We start from the raw sequence: 15,675 nt of genomic DNA on the forward strand, positions 1-15,675 counted from the left end.
ATGCCTGGATCCAAATTTTTTTTTTTTTTTTTTTTTTACTTTAACACCATCTCTTTATGCAGAAGGCCTTGGGTATAGCTTGATAGAAATTGCTCTAAAAGATTGAAAGCAAACACATGTGCTGGCTCCTAACCTTTCATCTGCACTCTGGAGGTGTGCAGCTACATATGGATCAGCCAGCACTGTGTGAACACTTCAGAGCCCAGTCTCTTCATTTCACCACAGGAACCCTAGGACTGTTGAGCCTAGGAATAAAAAGGAGGTCAAAAAAATAGATAAGCTTTCCTTCTGCAGACAGAGACTTAGAAATGGTAAGTGACGGGCTGCAGAGATGGCTTATCAGTTAAGGCACTTGCCACCAAAGCCAAAGGACCCAAGTTTGATTCCCCAATACCCAGGTAAAGCCAGATACACAAAGAGGCACATGCATTTTGAGTTTGCAGTGGCTAGAAGCCCTGGTGCACACATTCTCTTCCTGCCCCTTTCTCTCAAATAATTTTTTTTTCCCAAATAAATATTTTTAAAAATACAGTAAATGACAAAAGGTTATCCTGTCCTCTGTTTCCAAGTAGTAACTATGGGGCTGGAGAGATGGCTTAGCATTTAAGGTGCTTGCCTGCAAAGCCTAAGGACCTAGGTTTGACTCCCCAGAATCCATGTAAGCCAAGATGCACATGGTGGCACATACGTCTAGAGTTCACTTGCATTGGCTGGAGGCCCTAAAGTGCCCATTCTCTCTCTCTCACACACTCACTGTCAAATAAATAAATAAAGTGGGAGCTGTGAATAACAGTGGGCTGGTTTAGGCACAGCCAAGCAGGCAGAAATTCTGGCCTTGGTGGGCTGTGTTACTCTAGGGAAGAATAGTTATTTTTTCAGTGTTTCACAACTTTAGTAGTATATTCTAATTATTGTGTACAAATAAAACACCATGCTTGCCGGGCATGGTGGCGCAAGGCTTTAATCCCAGCACTAAGGAGGCAGAAGTAGGAGGATCACCATGAGTTTGAGGCTACCCTGAGACTACATAGAGAATTCCAGGCCAGCCTGAGCTAAAGTGAGACCTTACCTCGAAAAACAAAAAAAAGAAAAACATACCATGCTCAGTTACAAGAGTGTCCTCAGGTAAGGCTGAGCTTGCTCTACATGCCTGTCTATGGACATGGGGAAGCCTGAAGTCTTTGAAACTTTGAAAGTAGGTCCCTTGAAACTAGGAACTCATTCTCAGTGTAACTCTAAGTGAACTGATGTAATAGTTAAGCTGTAAATAACAGTGTTTCCCTTGTTACTGAGCTACTTTTAGTAGGAACATGGGAAGCTACATCGAGAATTCCTTCTTCAACATAGTTAGCTTTGATTTCAGTGGTATTTGCATCAAGTGGATGAAGAAATACCTTCCATGGGTTGTGTTGATGCCCTAAAAGGGACTTTCATTTCTGTTTAAACAGACCTGGGCTTTCCCCTGCCCTGCGTGGTAGCCTGCAGGCTCCAGGTCCCTTCCTCCTCAGATCCTCAGGTGGTTGGAGGCTGCTCTGTGAAGGGCTGTCCTTCCCCAGCAGGGTGCCTCGCCTCGCCTCGCCTCACCCTGGACTAGCTGTCAGTGCAGCCGCTCACTTCTCCAGAGCATTCCTTTCCTTTATCCATTAACTGCTTCCAATTTTAGGACAAGAGGGCATAGGGTGTTTAAAAGTCAGACTGCTTGGTCATTGGTAGTCAGAATCCTGGTGTTGAGTCAAGTCATTTCATGTATTTTCATGGATCTCACTCGTCTCTGCATTTTATTCCCTTTCGTGTCAGGAATGTCTCGAGGTAAATCGATGATAAGCTCCCTCAGCATCATGGGGGGAAGCAGTGGGCCCCCCTACGACCGTGCGCATGTCACAGGGGCATCGTCGAGCAGTTCTTCAAGCACCAAAGGCACTTACTTCCCCACAGTAAGCAGTCTCCTTCACTTTGACTTTCTCTCGGTGATAAAGTGCATGGTGTCTTAGCTTAATTTATGTGTGGGTGGATGCTTGGTGATGGTAGTGCAAAAGCCTTTAAACGTAGAGCTTAGGTACATACGTTCAAGTAAAGGTTGACCACCACTGCTACATATTAATCAGTCGTTTAAGTTTACTATGTAAAAATCATCATCCAGTAAGAATAGAACCACTGAATAGGTTGAGAGACTTAGAACCTTTATTTCACAGCCCCCTAAAAGAAGTACACCTAGAAATCCTTCTATATCTGTCATGTTTTTATAGACATCAAAAAGTCAGAACCTAGCTATCTAAATTTTAACCAGTGACATGTAGATACCAAGGTTTTTTTCTTTCACCAGTTTGAACTCTAGCTATGATGAAACTGTGCTTTCAGGAAGGGGAAGCCACGGTCTGGAAATACTGTTTGAGGAAGTTCTTTGGGAAGGAGAATTGTTCTATTAATGTACTTTAGAGGAATGAGGACAGAGATGAAGGGATAGAAAATGAAAGGGAGTCTTTGGTCTGTATCTGGAATAGGTTTTTGTTTAATATTTAATTTTCCTTTTAGATTTTGAACCCACCACCATCCCCTGCTACAGAGCGATCACATTACACTATGGAATTTGGTTACTCTTCAAACAGTCCTTCTACACATAGATCCTACAGGTAATACATACCCTCCTTTCATAGAAAGTGATTAGAAAGAAGTATTCCAGTTATAAGCATGACAAAGCCTTAGTGAACAGGAGTGATCTCAAAAAGTGAACAGGGAAGCCAGGTGCATGCCTTTAATCCCAGCAGAGGTAGGAGGATCACCATGAGTTTAAGGCCACCCTGAGACTACATAGTGAATTCCAGGTCAGCTTAGACTAGAGTGAGACCCTACTTCTAAAAACAAAACTTTTAAAAAAAATTTTTTAAAGTGAATAGAGGCTGGAGAGATGGCTTAGAGGTTAGGGCGCTTACCTGCAAAGCCTAAGGACCCAGGTTCAACTCCTGAGAACCCCCTTAAGCCAGGTAGGTGCACAAGGTGGTGCACACATCTGGAGTTTGATTGCCATGGCTGGAGGTCCTGGAGCACCAATTCCCCCCTCCCCAATAATATTTTTTTAAAAAGTGAATAGGCACACACCTTTAATTCCAGCACTCAGTACCCAGGAGATGGGAGACAGGTGACCGGTGGAAAGATCATCATGAATTTGTGGCCAGCCTGGGATTACAGAGGGAGTTCCAGGTCAGCCTGGGCTAGTGTGAGATACTACATTGAAAAAAAGAGAGAGAGGTGCGGGGGAGAGGAGGAGGAGATAAGAAACATTAAAAGCCATTAGACTCTCAGAGCCCCTTCCATCATATAACCCTTCCCACAGATCTTTTCCTTTCAGACTTTTTACATGTATGTAGTATCTGCACGTGTGTACAGATGTATACACGCCGTGCACATACATGCCAAAGCTAGAGGAAAACATCAAGCGTTGTCTTAGATGATCCAGCTGTATCCTTGAAATGGAGTTTCTCACTCAACCCAGAGTTCCCCAACCTCCATTTTATTTCATTTATTGTACTTTTTTGGATTTTTGAGGTAGGGCCTCGCTCTAGATCAGGCTGACCTGGAATTCACTATGTAGACTCAGGGTGGCCTCGAACTCGTGGCAATCCTCCTATGTCTGCCTCCCCAGTGCTGGGAGTAAAGCATGCACCACCACACTTGGCGCCGGCTCCAAGAGAGTCACAAATACTGGCTTTCAGCATAATAAAATGACGTCCTAGGCGTTGGCAGTGCTCTGAGAGAAGGCCACCCACCCAAGTTACTGATGCCAAACCAGGCTCCTGCACAGGCTCACTGTTACTGATACCATGAACACAGGAAAGGAGGGCAAACCCGATGTAGAGTTGTGAGATCTTGCAGGAGGCAAGGTTATCCAGAGCCCAGACTTTGAGAGAAGCCAGAAGAGTAAAGTCGACCTTGGTAACCGCTGTGACATGGGCTGGGTGACTTCTGTTGGTGCGGGGAGTAGACGGGTCTACTTTATGAGGCCCAGGCACACTGGGCGGGCCTGTAGCTTGCTCTTAGCGCGCTGCTCCATCCAAGGCCTCCCTGCCCTCTCTCCATCTCGCATATCCTGCGTCTCCTTGCAGTCACATTGACCTGGATAACCTTACACGGGCTGACAGAAATGCCCAGGTTCTCAGTGTAGTCATGGCTGGGACGGGCTTGGCTTCAAACTGATTGTTTCGTGAGTTTTGTAAGATTCATTTGCTTGCAGCAGGTTTGTTCTGGGAAAAACAAAAAAAGAAAGAAAGAAAAAGAAAGAGTAGGGGTCCAAAACTTTAAAAACAAAAGAAGGATCTAAAGTTTCACTTAAAAAGGCCTAGACATCCATGACCTCACAGTGCCTGACAATACCTACATAAGACCATCATAATAGGAGGAAAGATCATGATATCAAAATACAAGAGAGATTGAGAGGAGGGGAGATGATGGAGAGTAAAGTTTCAAAGGGGAAAGTGGGTATTACAGTGGGATTTTGTTTACAATCATGGAGGTTGTTGACAAAAAAATAAAATAAAATGGTAATTTAAGGGCTGGAGGGATGGCTTAGCAGTTAAGGCATTTGCCTTCAAAGCCAGAGGACCCAGTTTCAATTCCCCAGGTCCCACGTTAGCCAGATGCACAAGGGGTCACACGCATGTGGAGTTCGTTTGCAGTGGCTGGAGGCCCTGGCGCGCCCATTCTCTCTCTCTCTGTCCCTCTTTCTCTGTCAAATAAATAAATAAAAGTAAAATATTAAAAAAAATAGTAATTTAGGGCTGGAGAGATGGCTTAGCGGTTAAGCGCTTGCCTGTGAAACCTAAGGACCCCGGTTTGAGGCTCAATTCCTCAACACCCACGTTAGCCAGATGCGCAAGAGGGCTCACACATCTGGAGTTCATTTGCAGTGGCTGGAAGCCCTGGTGTGCCCATTCTTCCCCCACCCCTCCCTCTCTTTTTCTCTCTCTCCTCCCCCTCCCTCCCCTTCCCCCTTCTTCCCTCTTTCTCTATGTCACTCTCAAATAAATAAACAACAAAAAAATAGTAATTTAGGCTGGGGTGTGCTGGTGCACGTCTTTAATCCCAGCACTCGGGAAGCAGAGGTAGGAGAATCCCTGTGAGTTCAAGGCCACCCTGAGACTACATAGTGAATTCCAGGTTAGCCTGGGCTAGAGCGAGACCCTACCTCGAAAAACAAAACAAAAGGATAATTTAATTCAAATTGAAGCAAACAAGAGTAAATGTAAAACAGTTCTTATTCATCACAGTTTGTTTTTTCTATTTTCTATTTAGATTTTGGCCTGTATGTGGACTTAATAGAATTTTGTTTAATGGGCTTCCTCCTCCTCGACCTACTTGAAAGTAGAAACATTTTACTAAGCTTTACTTTACTAAGAAAATTTCACCAAGTCTTTTACATGTGTGGACAAAAGGATAAGACAAACAAAACAAAAGCATTGAGGAAAGGTTCCTGAGAAACCTGCTCAGCAGGTCCTGGGATTTCTAGTCTCCTGGTGGGGCAGCCCATTCTCTCCAGCAGCAGCTGGCTCACGCCTGGATTACTGTATGTCCACTGATTGTGTGAATTGTAACCAGCTGTTACTGCGTTTGCCCTTCTCTTGCAATCAGAAAGCTTATCTGTGTGTCTTGGTCTGTGAGATAAATACGAACTGAAACTACCTTGAATGTATTTAGAATTAGAACGTATATATAGGAAAAGCAGCAAGCCAGGATTTTAGGTCACATAGTTTTCTTTGTTTGAGGTAGGGTCTTGCTCTCACGCAGGCTGACCTGGAAAACATTGTGTGGTCTTGGATTGGTGGTGGTCCTATAAAATGCTAGGGTTAAAGGCATGCTCCACTGCACCTGGTTTAGTTCAGATTTTATCTGGATGGGTACATTTCTCTTTTGGTGCCTTTTTCTTAAGAAGATGGCCAGGCTAGAGTTTACCAACTGTAGATGACTTCAAAAGACAGATACGTATATGAGGCCTTTGACATATCTATTAGAAAATTCACTGTCCCTTAATGAGCATTGAAAATCTGTCACTGTGCCGGGCGTGGTGGCGCATGCCTTTAATCCCAGCACTTGGGAGGCAGAGGTAGGAGGATTGTCGTGAGTTCGAGGCCACCCTGAGACTCCGTAGTGAATTGCAGGTCAGCCTGGGCTAGAGTGAGACCCCACCTCGAAGGAAAAAAAAAAAAAAGAAAGAAAGAAAGAAAAAGAAAATCTGTCACTGTGATGTTCAGTTATGCCACTCTGAGGTCTCTCTACTCGTCTGTCCACAGAGAATTAGTTGAGGCTGACATGCTCAGTGTGGTATGGCCATAAAATGCTGATATGCACAGATCGAAACTGTTTCTCCCAAATAAAAATTTCTTGTTGCTAATAGTAACAATAATAGGATAGGATATTCCCCTTATGCTGATAGTCTAGGTTGTATAGTATTTTATCTATAAAAGAAAAGAAGTCTTCAGACATTAACATGTTTGTCAGATGATGAAGCAGTTAAAAATGTTGAGAATGCTAAGGTTTGAGACCCATTCTTTCACTGAAACTGAATAACTGGTGAAATCTTGTCAGAACGTAAAGGCCAGGCGTGGTGGGGCTAGAGTGAGACCCTACCTCAAACAAACACAAAAAATTTACAATAAAGATAGGTTTAGGTTATAGCCTAGGGGTTGTGAAATGCATGAAAGGGGGGGGGGGCTTTGGGTTAGCTCAGTAGTGGAGCACTTGATTGGTGTGAGGCCCTGGGTTCCATCCCAAGCACTGCAAAAGAAAAAAAAAAGAGAGTAATATTTTCCCAAAGATGACCATTAAGCCCACAGATGTTTTGAATATTTGTGTTTTACTCTGTAATAGTGCTTTAGCTTGAAGAGAGAAGAGCTCGTTGGAGGTTCTGCTGAGTGCATCTCTGCATCTCCGCTCCTCTCACTTCACCCATTTTGATTTGCCTCTAGTTGTATCTGTTTTCAGATACAAAAGTATATATGCTGTCTCTCTGCCAGCGTGCCGTTGAAAGTTGCCTCCTCGTCTGTACGGGTTGAGGGCAGTTACTGTGTTGTTGCCATGCTGGGGATTAAGCCCAGGACCACAGAGCTGTGTCCCCGGCTCTGTCTGTACAACGGCAATAGCTTATAGCTTATAGCTCACACCTAGTTTCTCAGATTCTTTTTCGTGTTGTTGTTTTCTTTTGGGGGTGTTTACTATTTTATTTTTATTTATTTATTTGAAAGAGAGAATGGGCACGCCAGGGCCTTTGGCCACTGCAAACAAACTCCAGACCATGTGCCACCTTGTGCATCTGGTTTATGTGGGTCCTGAGGAACTGAACCTGGGTCCTTTGACTTTGTAGGCAAATGCCTAACCACTAAGCTATCTATCTCTCCAGCCCAGCCTTTTTGGAGGGGGAGGAGGCTTCAAGACAGGGTCTCAAAGTCCTCTAGGCTGATGTGGAGCTCACTCTGTAGTCCCAGGCTGGCCTCAGCTCGCAGCAGTCCTCGTACCTCTGCCTCCACATGCTGGGATTAGAGGAGTGTGCCGCCACTCCAGGCTGGTTTCTCAAATTCTGACAAGGAATGTTATTTTTCTACAAAAATAACTGCTTTTCTTCATCCCCTCCCACCAGCTACAGACCGTACAGCTACCGCCACTTCGCGCCCCCCACCACACCCTGCAGCACCGACGTCTGTGACAGCGACTGCGCACCCAGCCGCAGGGTGACCTCCACAGCCACCACCAAGGGCTACACCAGTGACTTGAACTACGACTCGGAGCCCGTGCCCCCACCGCCCACGCCCCGAAGCCAGTACTTGTCGGCCGAGGAGAACTATGAGAGCTGCCCCCCCTCTCCCTACACAGAGCGGAGTTACTCCCACCACCTCTACCCGCCGCCCCCCTCCCCGTGCACGGACTCCTCCTGAGGCGGGGCCCTCCTCCTCTGACCGCCTCCACCGGGAAATGTAAATACTGTCTGGTTGAGATCTGGAGGGGGGGAGGGAGCTGCGAGAGAAGGGTGTTGCAGACCATGTACAGTTAACATTATAGAGAGGGGGTGCTGGAGATATTTGTACAGAAGAAAGGATATTTATATTTTCTTAAAACAGCACATTTGCTGCTTGTGCCATAAAAGTTTGTATAAAAAATAAATTTGTACTAAAAGTTTTATTTTTACAAACTAAATACACAGAGCATGCCTTAAACCCAGTGAAGTGGCTGAGTACAAAGGAGACAGGAATAACAAAGGCACCACTGACCAGGAATGTGTGGCTTTTTTGATACCAAAAACTAAGGAAAAGAAGAAATCAAGTCCATCTCAGCGTGGCAACCATAGAGACTTGGAAGTAGCCTAATAGCCTTCAGGTTCACTAGTATTTGAGGGCCAACAGGTAAAATCATGAAAGGGAAAAAAAAAAAAGCATACTAACCTTAGCCAAGGGCTTTGTTTTCTCTAGGAATCTAGTGGTTTCAGAGGCTTGTAAAACTCCATCCCGGGTGTTGTAGGCGAGGTCTCGTGTCGTGTCTGTCCTGAGGGACACGGGCTGTGTGTGAGTCTTCTGTCCCTGCCCGAGAGCCCACACCCCATCACTAGTGACATCTTCTCCAGGTCGCTCACCCTGTTGCCTCCCCCAGCAACTTGTAGGCCATTTACCAAGAGCCATGGCTTATTCAGGCTTTTCTAATCTGAAGAATTAGTAGAATTGACTAAACTAGGGATTGATTTTAACATATATCTGTTCACCAGCAGGCTTAGCTTCAATTTGACTGCTGGTTTTGCGTAACGGTCAGAAGTTAGCCATACTATTGCTCTTCCAAGATGCTTTACTGCTTGTTTAAATTTATTTTTACAACACATACACACAGTGCTTAAGAATTACAAATCTAACCATCGTGTTTTTGTTATAAATTAATCATATATCCTTGCAGTTCTTTCAGCATATAGTATCACAGCATAAAATAATTTGTGTATATTTTTTAGTAAAACATTTAAATGTGTTCTTGTGCGAGACAATCTATTTAAAATGATAATTTGTTGTTATTAGATTTCCTCTGTATTAACTATTTTTGCCGGTGTGGCATTCTTTAGACCAGTTTTTATTGCAACATCTACACATATACCTCCTCATGTGTGACATGAGTTGTCATCCCGTTAACCACTGTGAATGTTAGGTTGTTTCAGAGTACTCTTACAGTCACCTCTTGAGATTTTTGTGTGTTTTCCTTCTGATCCCATTATGGAGTAAGATGATTTCAAAAATTTAACAATGGGGATCGAATGAGGAGGCAACCTATGAGCGTCTCGGCCGTCAGGACTCAGTTGGAGGGGAATAGCACACGTCCCTTCTCGAGCGCCGTCCCTGGCGTGCCATCCGCCGCGCGCGTGCCGGGGCCGCTGCAGCGCCACTGTGCCCAGGGCAGACTGTGGGTGACCCGACGGCCGCCAGTGAGCTTCCTGCGCTTCACACGTGCCCACCACTGCTCTGCTAAAAGTTCACTTGTTTTCAAAACTAGGGTACTTTTGCCTTAACAGTTGCTGGTTAGTTAATGAGTAAAATACTTTCATTGTGTCTTGGTAAGGCCTCTCTGGGTTTTAGAACATAAGAGAAAACGAAGAAAGGATTGAGAATTTCGGCAGAGGTGACGTACCTGTTAAGCAGTTAGAAAACACGTAAGTTATTTAAGGAGATGAATAGTTTCACAATAACGTTCTCCTTGTTGGGGGCTGAGAAGAATGAGGTGCCCGTGCTCTTAACATGAGTACACGGCCGCCCGTCCGTGTGCCGCACCTCAGTCAGGGAAGCTGTCGGTGGAGCGAAGTGCTCACAGTCTGAGACGGGCGGACACGGGACTTGCTCCGTGTCACACAGACCCCTGGTGCTCAGTGAAGACGGGAAGGTCAGCAGTAACCAGGTAGCAATGTGAGAATCCTGTGTGTTTACATTTGCGATGCGCATCCTCTGTGGCGGGCTTCCCGTGGGGAAACTCGCCCAGTATGAACAGGAAGGGGCCCTTGCTGCTTGTGTCTCAGTCCCAGTGCTTGCACTGCCCAGGGCAGCGGCCTCGTCTTGCAAAATACTAATTTGTGGGCCAATTTGTTTGAAATTATTTGAAGGCAGTTCAGGTTAACCTCAGTATCCTCTTCCTCGGTTAGTAAGCTGGTTTCCTAATGCTTCTCAGAGTGCTTTTCAAAAGTGGGAGGGCTGTCAAATTTGGAAAAGATTTATGGGTCCTCGGGTTACATGGACAGTTAAGCTTAAGTAAACTGTGTCTTGATTGTTGAACATAGAGCTTTCGTTGGAAAAATGAAAATGAGCTTTAAAAACCACAAATTGGGAAAAATGCAAAGAGTTTTAAATTAGGTTATTTCTAAATTCATTAAATTCCATAAATTCCAAAGTAAATATACTAGCATTTATTTTGAATATGTCTGCCTTAAAGCATGCGTGTGAACACACTTACAGGGAACAAACGAGTCAGCATTGATATTCCTTGTGTAACCTTTTATTATGCCTTTGGAAATTCATTCAAAATTTTAAGTTTTAAAATTGGCCACTGTCTATTTTAGGTAGGAGGTTTGGGGAAGTCTTGTTGTTTTACTGTGAAGGCTCATTAATGGAAGATTATTTCAAGGAGAGTCGATAGCTGAGCTCACCTTACCTGTTTCCGAAACACTCATCTGTGCGACCTGGTAGTTGTAAAGAGACCAGGGGCACATTCTGCAAGCAAGCAGGCTTCTTTGTAATAGGTGGGGTGCTTAGATTCGATTTTTTTTAAAAATCATAGTTATTTATTTGAGAGAGAAAAAGCCAGAGAGAGAGAGAGAATGGGTGCACCAGGGCCTCCAGCCTCTGCAAATGAACTCCAGATGCATGTACCACCTAGTGCATCTGGCTTATGTGGGTCCTGGGGAATTGAACCTGGGTCCTTTGGCTTTGTATGCCATCTCTCCAGCCCTAAATTAGATTACTAAAAATAGTTTTTAGCCAGGTATAGTGGTGCACACCTTTTATCCCAGTTCTCTGCAGGCTGAGGTAGGAGGATCATTGTCAGTTCAGGGTCACCCTGGAGCTACAGATTGAGTTCCAGGTCACCCTGGGCTAGAGTGAGACCCTGCCTTGAAAAACAAAAATGTAAATTATAAAGTTGTTTCATTTCCTGCAGAGGAATCCTTGTAAGATTCAGAAGTAAAAGGCTCGGGTCTTTCACACTCCCAGTGTGTCCTGCTCTAAATGATCAAGTCAGGGTGTCTGTAGCGTCTGTCGTGGCTGGTCTAGAGTGTAGATGTGAGTGGGGGCTTCTGTTGGTTGGCAAATATTTGGGGATCCACAAGTGAGATGATACACAAGTGTAGACTAGGACTGAATCCTCAAGAAGTCAATAGTTGCTTGTTGCATAAGACAGTCAGAAGTCTTAAACTCAAGAAATTTGACTTGTTTTTCTTATCCCAAGCCTCAAATAGATTAAGAAAAACATGATTTCTGGAATTACTGATACCAAATATGGGATGGTACTACTTCATGACAGTGTCAAAGCTTGACTTGAAGTTCTGTGTTAAAGAAAAGGGCTTTGGACTTCAAACATAAAATTATACCTTGATGACCTTCACGTTGTGTCAGTTGTGAATCTATATTCTTAGCTTGTTCTCTGACTTACTATAGACTAAGCTATTCCTGAACGCAGAGGGGAGGAGACTTGGACCTATTGTACTGACTTGGAATCAAGTTATTGCCTCCTTCAACGGAGGTAAATGTTGTTGTTTGATTATAAGGCATTTGTAAACCAGTCTCAGTTTTATTCCTGGAGCGAAATCCTCATGAGTTTGTAGACAGAATTACAGCTGACTGTACCCAGAAACAGGATGAGCCTAACACAGGAACCCATGAACAATGCATCGCCTGTCATCACTCAGGGTTTGCCCAGAAGCTAACACCAGAGTTGCAGACAGCATTGCTTTGGCTTAACTGTCCATTTTGGCCTTTGTTTTGTTTTGAAATAAAAATAGAATCAGGGGTGGGGTGTTGTAGATATATCATCTGTGTCGATGTGTATCTACTTCTGTCAATACTTGAGAGGGGATTAAAAGACCCAGCAAGGGAAGCATGAAGTCAGTAGTGGGGCCCGTGGGGAGGAAAGAGGGTACCGCGGCGCTTAAACTGGACTGGCCTTGGCCGCAAGTGAAGGACCGGGCGCTGCTCTCACCTGCTCATCCTTGGCGATTTCAGTTGTGTCTCGAGCTTTAACCTTTGTCACTGTCTGAAAGTCAGCTGGTGTTTCTTGTACATCGACTTTGGTACGATGGTGCTTTGCAAGGATGTGTTTATATTATAATGGCCAACATTTGGCCAGCCCCTGCCCACCTACTCACGTCCCTCTTTTGTAAAATAAGTGCTTTAATTATAAGTGTACAAATACCTTGTATAAACCCCTTTTTTGATTATTACAATAAGCTGAATTGTAACAAATGAAATGTTGATTTTTATAATAAAACAATGGAAAAATCTGTGGAAAATGAGTCATTTTTTTTCAACAAGAAATGAAAACAATAGGTGGTTGTACTTGGCACAGTCTAAATACAGCTGGGTTTCAGATACGTCCTGTATTTCCAGTACAGGAGAAGGTGGCTGTGGTGTTGGCTCGTCCAGAAGGAAGAGGCCTGGGGACGGGTAGCTGCTCAGCTCCGGCCCGGCGAGCTCAGGCTGAGCCCAAGCTAACCGCCCCGATCCCGCTGACCTGGCTGGGGCCCTGAGTGGACGGAGCGGCACCCTCCCCCTTCCCCACGTTGGCTAGGGAAAATGGGCGAGTGCTCCCGTCAAGTAAGCTTGTCTTGAGAGCAGTCTTGCTTGCTCTCCTCCATTGTTCAATCCTACAGGCCCTGCCTTTCCCAGCCAGGTCAAAGGAAAGGTGGAGCTGCTTGAGCCTGAATTCAGGGTAGTCTCAAACATGGGGGAAAGTCTGGAATGCGTTGGGCTTGCCTTGTCCGGGTTAGAGTTTTGGTAGCATTTATACAGTCCTTCTCATCTTAATGTTCTGACTTGGATATGTATCATTTCTGCAAATTTAATTCCTGAGAATTACTATAACTCGGGTCTGGTTCCACCTTCCGCACCGTGATTCAACCTAGCTATGCCCCACCCTTGAGATTTACACTGGGAAATTCAGAGCTGTTCATAATAGGAAACCAATCTCCGACAAAAAAGTTAAGACAAAAGAATTTTATTAAAATCTGCTATGTATTTACTATGCATCAGACTGCCAATTCCCCTTCGCCACACTAATCAACAGAGAAATGATCCAACTCGGTGGGAAATTCGAGTATGAAAATCTGCATTGCAACTCTTAACAATCAAAACCAGGCTGGCAGTGATGGAGGGGAGAGCTTTCGCGCTATAGTCTACCCGGTGATGCGCGATGGGCTGTTTATTCACGTGGTTAGATCTGCTTTTAGTCTCCAGAGTTTCCTCGGGCCCCATTCTTCACTCAGCGGGTCCCTCTCCGTCCAGAGAGGTGTTCACGCTTAAGCATTTGAGCCAGGAGGTCGTACTGCGAGGGCAAATCGGCCGGAGCCCAAACATTGTTGTGTGCCCCTGTGCCAAGCAGCCGCCTGCTGCATGCCTCCTTTCTCCCAGGCGCTTGCCACGCTTCTCAAAAGGGAAAGGCTGGGCTGGAGAGATGCCTTAGTGGTTAAAGCACTTGCCTGTGAAATCTGAGAACCATGGTTTGATTCTCCAGGTCCCACGTAAGCCAGACGTATGGTGGCGCATGCGCCTGGAGTTCATTTGCAGTGGCTGGAGTCCCTGGCATACCCATTCAGTCTCTCTCTCTGTCTCTAATAAATAACTCTTTTTTAAAAAAAGGAAAAGGCTGATGACCATCCTATGTCCCAAGGTGTGTGGCAGGTGTTTGCATTATCTCAGGAAGCTGCTGGCTTCCATCCTACCAAAAGCTTCCCGCCTTCGTCATTCGTGTTTTGTGATTAGAGTTCTTTTTAAAAAACAAAAAAAAAAAAATTTTTTTTAATTTATTTGAGAGAGGCAGGTAGAGACAGAGAATGAGCACGCCAGGGCCTCCAGCCACTGCAAACGAACTCCAGATACATGCACCACCTTGTGCATCTGGCTTAAGCGGGTCCTGGGAACTCGAACCTGGGTCCTCGCACTTTGTAGGCAAGTGCCTTAACCGCTAAGCCATTTCTCCAGCCTGTGATCCGAGTTCTTAGTTGAGGGTCACGTGGATAGGAAATGTGAGAGCCTCAAGTTCTATGCAAGGTTGATTCAGGGTTGTTATTTTTTTAAATTTATTTTTATTTACTTAATTGAGAGCAACAGAGAGAAAGAGGCAGATAGATAGATAGATAGATAGATAGATAGATAGATAGATAGAGAGAGGATGGGCACGCCAGGGCCTCCAGGCACTGTAAACGAACTCCAGACATGTGCACCCCATTGTGCATCTGGCTAACATGGGTTCTGGGGAATTGAGCCTGGATCCGGAGTCCTTAGGCTTCACAGGCAAGTGCTTAACCGCTAAGCCATCTCTCCAGCCCTCCAGTTTTTTTGTTTTTTTTTTAGCTCACTTTTCTCTAGTAAATCTAGAGCTATTCATATGTCAACTTCAGTTATTTTAAGGAATTTGTCCATTTTGTCTTAGGCCACTGATTTTTGCTGTTATGCTGGGAATTGAACCCAGGGCCTTGGACATGCAAAACAATTACTGAGCCCCATCTTTGGCCCAGAGTTGCTAATTATTGGAATAAAGTATGCCCCTCATAATTTCTTTACTCGAACAAAATGTGCCTACTTATTTATTAGAATGTACATGCCAGGGCTTCCTACCCTACAGACCAACTTCAGGTGCATGCACCACTTTGTACATGTGACTTCACATGGGTAGTGGTCAGGCCCTGCAAGCAAACACCTTTAACTGCCTGCCCCTTACATTTTCAGTGTCTGTCTTCATTCCTGACATTGGTTCTTTGTATGTTTAATATGGCTCAGTGCACATTCCCTTGGCATGCTGAAGACCAAGCTGGAAGACTTTAATTACTGAGAGAGGAGTGTTGGAAGTCTCCAGCCATGATTGCAGGTTTGTCTATTTTACCTTTCCTGTTAGGTTTTGGGGTGGGTGGGTCTGTGCTTTGTTTTGTTTCGGCCTATGTGCATGTAGAGAGTGTGTTTGTGTATGGGTGCACATGTGCCCACACACACCCTTTCCATGTATGTAAGCAAGCAGAGGAAACCACCAGGTGGTCTCTGATTTTCTTGAACAGCATTTCTCTCTCAGTTGCCCCCCCTTTTTTTTGGTCAGCTAGCCCCAGCAATTCTCTGGTCTCCACGGCCCACAAGAGCAAGATTGCAGGTTTGTGTGGCTGTGTGGGTGCTGGGGAATTGAAGTCAGGTGGTCGTGGCCCCTCATGTTTACGTGGCAGGGACTTTCAACTGCGGAGCCATCTCTGCAGCCCCTTCATTCAGTTCTTTAGCTTCAGCTCTGTGTCTATGCATCATCTGGGAGTACCCTGTACACTTACGACTGCCTGTGCGCTGTTTCCCGGCCCTCTGTTCTTTGAACAGAAGTCTCCTGTGACTGGTGTTGGTGTTCCCATTCTGGCTTTCTTATTACCCTTACACATTTCTGTTCTTTCACTCTTAACCTCTCTTTTGTGTTTGTACAAACCCCCACGGA

At 45.0% G+C, this 15,675-nt stretch overlaps 1 protein-coding gene across 1 annotated transcript in view; it reads left to right on the plus strand.

Annotated features, from left to right (window-relative positions):
- Lrp6 (LDL receptor related protein 6) overlaps nt 1-8,443 on the plus strand; it is a 149,827-nt gene extending 141,384 nt beyond the window's left edge. The window contains exons 21-23 of the mRNA XM_004672329.2: nt 1,798-1,934; nt 2,533-2,630; nt 7,625-8,443. Coding sequence (XP_004672386.1) covers nt 1,798-1,934; nt 2,533-2,630; nt 7,625-7,919 — 530 coding nt within the window. The 3' untranslated portion in view covers nt 7,920-8,443. The remainder of the gene's footprint in view (nt 1-1,797; nt 1,935-2,532; nt 2,631-7,624) is intronic.
- The last annotated feature ends 7,232 nt before the right edge of the window (nt 8,444-15,675 follow it).

Source organism: Jaculus jaculus, chromosome 23 (genome assembly GCF_020740685.1).
Source record: "Jaculus jaculus isolate mJacJac1 chromosome 23, mJacJac1.mat.Y.cur, whole genome shotgun sequence".
NCBI classification, from domain to species: domain Eukaryota; kingdom Metazoa; phylum Chordata; class Mammalia; order Rodentia; family Dipodidae; genus Jaculus; species Jaculus jaculus.